Source organism: Dipodomys ordii, unplaced genomic scaffold (assembly GCF_000151885.1).
Source record: "Dipodomys ordii isolate 6190 unplaced genomic scaffold, Dord_2.0 Scaffold44, whole genome shotgun sequence".
NCBI classification, from domain to species: domain Eukaryota; kingdom Metazoa; phylum Chordata; class Mammalia; order Rodentia; family Heteromyidae; genus Dipodomys; species Dipodomys ordii.
This window is the reverse complement of record NW_012267260.1, coordinates 3107507-3114430: the sequence shown is the minus strand read 5'-3', so window position 1 is coordinate 3114430 and position 6924 is coordinate 3107507. Positions and strand designations below refer to the sequence as shown.

The following is a 6924-nucleotide window of genomic DNA, read 5'->3' as shown; positions in this document are numbered from 1 at the left end:
GCTTTGAACTATGATCCTCAGATCCCAGCCTCCTGAGTAGCTAGGATTATAGGCGTGAGCCACAGGTGCCTGGCTTCAATAATTCTATTATACTAATCCTTTCAAGGAAAAATTTTGTTGCTAGTCATAAACTCTGGCTGGATAGTTTTAATAGAAGTTTTAATAGCGGTTTCTATACTTACTGTAGCAGAGATTACAGGAATGCCCCACTATGCCTGGTCAGGAGAGAAAGGAGGCAAAGGTAGGCATGTGGTAGTCCAGAGCCAGCCCTGGTAAAACCCTATCTGAAAAACAACTGAACCCCAAAGGGCTAGAGGTGTGGCAGAGTGTTAAGAGTACTTGCCTAGAAAGTCAAATTAAAAACCCTTAGTTTGACCCCCCCAAACAAAATGTGACTCTGAAAATAATTTGTCATTAGCAAAATAAATTTGGAGATGTGGTCAAATGCGGATACCTTCCTTGGATTTTTCTGCTGAGATCTGAGCACTTGGTTTAGCTTTCCTCTCATGCCGAAACATCCTAGTCTAAAATAGCCAGCATGGAGCCTTGCGCCAGTGGCTCACGCCTATAATCCTAGCTACTCAGGAGGCTGAGGATCGTAGTTCAAAGCCAAACCCAGGCAGGAAAGTCCAAGAGACTCCTATCTATCTCCAGTTAATCACCAGAAAACCGGAAGAGGCACTGTGGCTCAAAGTGGTAGAGCCACTAGCTTTGAGCAAAATTCTCAGGGATAGAGCGTAGGACCTAAATTCAAGCCCCATAACCGAAAAAAAAAAAAATGAAGTAGCCAGTGGACATGCTTTCTTTTCAGTTAGGGGAAGAACTTAAGTGAGTTTAGGAGTTAGGAATAGGACTTCAGCTTACCCTGACATTGTGCGCTTGCTCCCCTAGCAAACATGAACTACATGTTGTTTGAAATTTGGCTAGATTCCGGTATTGAAGCAAGCCTAGCAATTACCCAATTCTTATTTGCATCTTATTACCATCATATTTTCCAGCTACCTTAACAGATCTAGCAGTGTGTGTGTGTATGTGTGTGTGTGTGTGTGTGTGTGTGTGTGTGTGTGTTGGTTTTGGGGCTCCATTTCTGGCTTTTTGGTGGTAAATTGGAGAGAACAAGGGCTGGGAAGTTGGCTCAGTGGTAGAGCACTTGCCTTGCATGCAAGAGGCCCTGGGTTCGATTCCTCAGCACCACATAAGCAGAAAACCCCCAAAGTGGCACTGTGGCTCAAGTGATAGAACTCTAGCCTTGAGCTGAAGAGCTGAGGGACAGTGCCCAGGCCCAGAGTTCAGACCCCAACTGACTAAAAAAAAAAAAAAAATTGGAGAGAACAGTCACATAGATTTTCCTGCCTGGGTTTGCTTCAAACCATGATCCTCAGATCTCAGCCTACTGTGAATCTAGGATTACAGAGGTGAGCTACCAGTGCCCAGCATATCTAGCAATTTTATCACATAGAATGCTTAACGTAATTATAAATTACTATCTGCCTTATAGAGCTGTATTAACTTGAAGATACTATTTCCATACATGAAGAAGCTGCAAACCGAAGACTAATTTGAGCAATGACATAAAACTTAGTAAATGTATTTTTATATCATCAATCTATCTGTACTGTAATAAGCTCTAAGATGGTAGTGTTCACACTTGTAATCCCAACTACTTGAGGGCCAGAGAAAATGGTAATTCCAGGGCATTTTGTGGGGATTGTTTTGGTTTTGGTGGTAAAACTAGGGATTGAACTCATGGCCTTGTACTTGCCAGGTATGTGCCCTGCCACTTGAACCATGGCTGCGGGCCCTTTTCTCAAGGTAGAGTCCTCCTACTTTGCTTCTCTGTGTCACTGGGATGACCACTGGGACTGACAGGCATGCACTCTGTGCAGTCACTGTATTTCCTTTATAGCAGGGCTCACAGCCATGCTCCGCTGCATCTAGCCAGTGGTTGAGATGGAGTCGCACCAACTTTTATGCCTCGTCTGGTCTCAGACCTGATCCCCTGACCTCTGCCTCCTATAGAGCTTGTATTGCAAGTTTGAGCCACCATGCCCAGCTGCAAGGACTTATCTTAACCAATAAGCTGGCACTTGGCAGTGTGTGCCCACCACCCACCCCCGCTACGCGAGGGGTTCCTGGGAAACTGCAGCCCAGCCCGCCCTGGGCAACACCCCGAGAGCTTATTTGAAAAGTGGCTGAGTTCCAGTCCCACTGCAGCCAAAGTGAAAAGAAGCCCTTAAAATGGATATTTATTTTGAAATATTTAGGATTTTTTGGAGAGTCAAGGAATAGAATTAAATCCGCCAGAGAAGATGGCTCTGGACCCTTACATTGAACTCCGGAAACAGCCTCTGCGGAAGTACGTCACCCCTTCTGACTTTGATCAGCTCAAACAGTTCCTAACCTTCGACAAACAGGTGCGTGAGCCAGGCTAGTGACACATGGTGTGTACGAGCTACACTGGTAACTGTTTGAAACATATTTTTCACTGTCTACATTTAAGTCTTTAATAATTTACTAATGTTAAAATGGCTTCACAGAAACACACTGAATTGCTTTCTTGTTTGGTGTTATGTTAATGTTGGTGTACAGAATGTTGGAAACATTTTCTAACCCTGATCCAACCTTCCTAATTCTCCCTCTTGCGAGCTGATGTTGTGTACACAGTTAGCATCTTCTTTCCTACTGGAGGGTAAAAGAGAAGATGGAGATCACCTTTACTCTATCTCTGCTGCTCTTTGTCCCCTAGAAAGATAACATCTTTTACTTCAGAAATTTTCACCTCATGCCAGGTATCAGTGGCTCCCGCCTGTCATCCTAGCTACTCAGGAGGGTGAGATTGAGGATCACGGTTCAAAGCCAGCCTGGGAAGGAAAGTCCGTGAGATTCTTAACTCCAGTTAACCACCAGAAAACTGGAAGTGGCTCTGTGGCTCAAGTGGTAGAGCGCTCGCCTTGAGCTGAAGAGCTCAGGGACAGCGCCCAGGCCCAGAGTTCAAGCCCCATGACCAACAACAAAATTTCACCTTATGCTAACATGGCCTTCTAAAGACATTTTTATTCAATCATATAACTACTACTACTACTTCATTTTTAAAGATTATAATGATACTATTTAGAGAATGTTTCCTACTACAACTAGAAAAAAAGACTATATATAACCATGCCGGTTATAATATACACCATTACTTACCATGAATCTCTGTTCATCCTCATGAACTACCTTATAAAGAACTCCATTGTCCTTCTAATTCAGTTTCTATTGAGTGACTAATGTTTTGGGTCAAAGTAAGTTCTTTCTTACCACAAACCTATAAAGCTTACATTGTTTTTTCCAGCTTTGGTATCTGATACAGAATCTCAGATGTTTCGGTATCTTTAGTGAACGTTTGCTTGTGGGCCAGGTTCCCTCTGGTTCTGGGAGTCTGGCTTAAGTCTTCCTTTGGATTCCACCAAGGTTCTTCGATTCTATGCCATCTGGGATGATACCGACAGCATGTTTGGTGAGTGTCGCACCTATGTCATTCACTACTATCTCATGGATGACACCGTGGAGATCCGAGAGGTGCATGAGCGGAACGACGGGAGAGATCCCTTCCCACTCCTGATGAATCGTCAACGCATGCCCAAGGTGCTGGTGAAAGACGCAAGTATGTTCCCTCCCAGTATCCCTGCGGCTTGGGATGTTTAGAGGATCTCAAGGAAGTTACCTTTGCCCTTGGGAGTCTCCAGTGATGTTCAGGTGCTTTTCATACAACTTCCCTTCTTTAAAACCTGCCTTGGACCAGGCACACCTCTCAGACAAGCTGCTAGAGAGGAGAATGACACAAAGGCAGCAGCAGGAACTGACTTGAAAGAAAGGTAGAATCTGGCTTCTATTCCGACAATTTACTAATCTACAGTTAGTTTAAAAGGTGCTTTCAAACAAGCGTGTTTTCACTTAAGGGTGTAGCCTAGGGCTTTCTGTATGATAATCTGACTTTGCTTCTCACCACCTCTGTCTACTAAATAGCTAGTTTCTATGCAGTTTAACTTTTGGAGGGAACCGGAAGAACTCCTTTGAGCACAGTTTGTCTAGATTAAGATGCTATAGCCCAATTTGGCTGGACTAAAGACCAAATCCAGCCGACTCACACATGCTGTTGCAATGCTTAATTTTTTTCAAACTGCAATTTTATTGTGGGCAAAGAGTTGGAGGCTTTATTACTGTTAGAGTGGATAATGTGGTAAAGGTATTGATTAATATACAGGAGTTAGAAACAGCAAACAAGGTGTACACAAAGCAAATCTTAGAAATACAGGTAGGTCTGCGTACACAGAAAAATAAGTGAGACAATGCAGTAGCATTTACATAATGTGAAACTACCAAGCGCTTAGCAAGACTAAGAAAAGAAAGAAGATTCAAATAAGATCAGAGAAGAAAAGGGAGACATTATATTGCATATCACAGAGATATAAATGACTTGGCCATTACTATGACCAACTCAATGTCAGAAATTGGATAACTTAGAAGAAGTGGACCAACTTCCTGTTACGCACATCTTTCCACAAGTGAATCACAGGAAACTTGAACTAACAGCAAAGATCAAGTTTGAATCAGTAATAATAATAATAAAGTCTTCTATTAAAGAATATTCCATAACTAGCCAGCTTCACTGCTAAGTTTTACCAAACATTGATAAATAGGCCACTCTGGGTGATCCATTCTTATAATCCCAGATACTTGGGAGGTAGAGATAGGCGTAATAGGTAGAGATAGAGATAGGCCAGCCTGAACAAAATTTAATGAGGCTTTATATTTTTTTTTCTTTTTGCCAGTACTCGGGCCTGAACTCAGGGCCTGGGCACTGTCCCTGAGCTTCTTTCACACTCTACCACTTGAACCATAGCACCACTTCAGTCCTTTTCTGTTTATATGGTACTGAGGAATCAAATTCAGGGCTTCATGTATGCTAGGCAAGCCCACTACCACTAAGCCACATCCCCAACCAAGTCTTTATCTTAACAAGCTGGGCCTGATCATAGTACACATCTTGGGCCCCAGCTGACTGGAAATGGAGGTCGGATGATTGAGGTCTGAGACTGGCCTGCATAAAGAAAGCCTGAGAAGCAAACAAAAATCAAAAGGATCTGGAGACATTGCTCAAATGGTAGAATGTTTCCCTCACAAGTGCAGTGTCTTCAGTTTAATCCTCAGTACCACTAGAAAAATAAAAAATAATTCTTGCTAAATTATTCAAAAAGAAAGTGAAGAGGAAGAGATTCTTCAACATATTCTATTATGCTAATCATTACCTTTCCTGATACCACGACAAGGACAAAGCCAAAAATGAAAGCCATAGGCCAATACCTTTGATGAACATAGAACCAAGCACTGGTAGCTCACACCTGTAATCCTAGCTACTCAGGAGGCTGAGATCTAAGGATCGCCGCTGGAAGCCAGCCCAGGGAAGAAAAGTCTATGAGACTCTTATCTCCAAGTAACCGCTCAAAAACTTTGAGCTGTGGCTCATGGTGGTAGAGCACTATCCTTGAGCAAAAGAACTCAGGGACAACACCCTGGCCCCAAGTTCAAGCCTCATGATTGACAAAAACTAGCAGATTGAATCCAATATCACACTAAAACCATTATTTACAAAGACAAGTGGATTCATCCTAGGAATAGGAGAATGGTTCAAAACATAGAAATCAAGGAAAGAGATACACCACAGCAGCAGCAGAATGAAGGACAAGAATCACACATTCATCTCAAAGGCCTGTCATTAGATTCAACATCCCTTTATAAGAAAGACACTAAACAAATAAGGTACTTAAGGAATGTATCTCCACCTAACAGGTAATTTATAATAAGACCCTAGCTAACATTATACTGAATGGGAAAAAGCTGAAAGCTTTCTCTTTAAAGAACTGATACAAGACAATGCTATCCATTTTTGCAGTCATGGAAGGTCTATTTCAGGCAAAATAAAGAAATGAAAGGTTCTTAAAAAGAAAGTCCAATAGTCATCGCTTTCAGATGACATGCTCTTATATATAGCAATGCCCCCCCCCATAGCATCAAAAAAAACACAACAGCTGGGAAGCTGGCTCAGTGGTAGAGCGCTTGCCTTGCATACATGAGGCCCTGGATTCGATTCCTCAGCACCACATAAGCAAAAAGAAAAAAGCTGGAAGTGGCGCTGTGGCTCAAGTGGTAGAGCGCTAGCCTTGAGCTAAAGAGCTGAGGGACAGCGCCCAGAGTTCAGGCCCCACAACCGGACCCCAAAAACAACAACAAAAAAAAACCACAACACACTAAAAAATGAATAAATGAGAGTCAGGAGCACGGCTGCACTGGGAGAGTGCTTACCTGTCATGTAAAAGGCCCTGGTTTTAGTCCCTAGAACTGCCAAGAAGACAGAGAAAAACCCTGGTCAATGAATTCAGCAAAGTTGCAAAATACAAGATAAATATACAGCAATCAGTTGCATTGCTGTATGCTAACAGCTAATTATCTGAATGAGAAATCAAATACAAAAATTAAAATAGCTAGTACTAAGTTTAATGAAAGAAGTGAGAGATCTGTACAGTGAAGATGATAAAACATGGGAGGTGTGAAACACCGCATGTCCATGAATTAGAGGTGAGTGCCAGCTTGGAATTAGGTAGAAATAAGTTCTGGTACACTCTTACACTTGACAGGAAACAATTATGCATTATGTATTTCACAAAGCGAGATCAAAGGATTTTAAATGTTTTGCCACAAAGAAATAATGTAGCCGGGCGCTGGTGGCTCACGCCTGTAATCCTAGCTACTCAGGAGGCTGAGATCTGAGGATCGCAGTTCAAAGCCAGCCCAGGCAGGAGAGACCGTGAGACTCCTATCTCCAATAAACCACCAGAAAACCGGAAGTGGCGCTGTAGCTCAAGTGGTAAAGCGCTCACCTTG

At 42.6% G+C, this 6924-nt stretch overlaps 1 protein-coding gene across 1 annotated transcript in view; it reads left to right on the top strand.

The window, feature by feature from the left end:
• Efhc1 (EF-hand domain (C-terminal) containing 1) overlaps nt 1-6924 on the top strand; it is a gene marked incomplete at its 5' end in the record, with an annotated part of 34880 nt that overhangs the window by 21748 nt on the left and 6208 nt on the right. Inside the window, 2 exons of the mRNA XM_013019202.1 lie at nt 2265-2414; nt 3454-3646. Coding sequence (XP_012874656.1) covers nt 2265-2414; nt 3454-3646 — 343 coding nt within the window. The remainder of the gene's footprint in view (nt 1-2264; nt 2415-3453; nt 3647-6924) is intronic.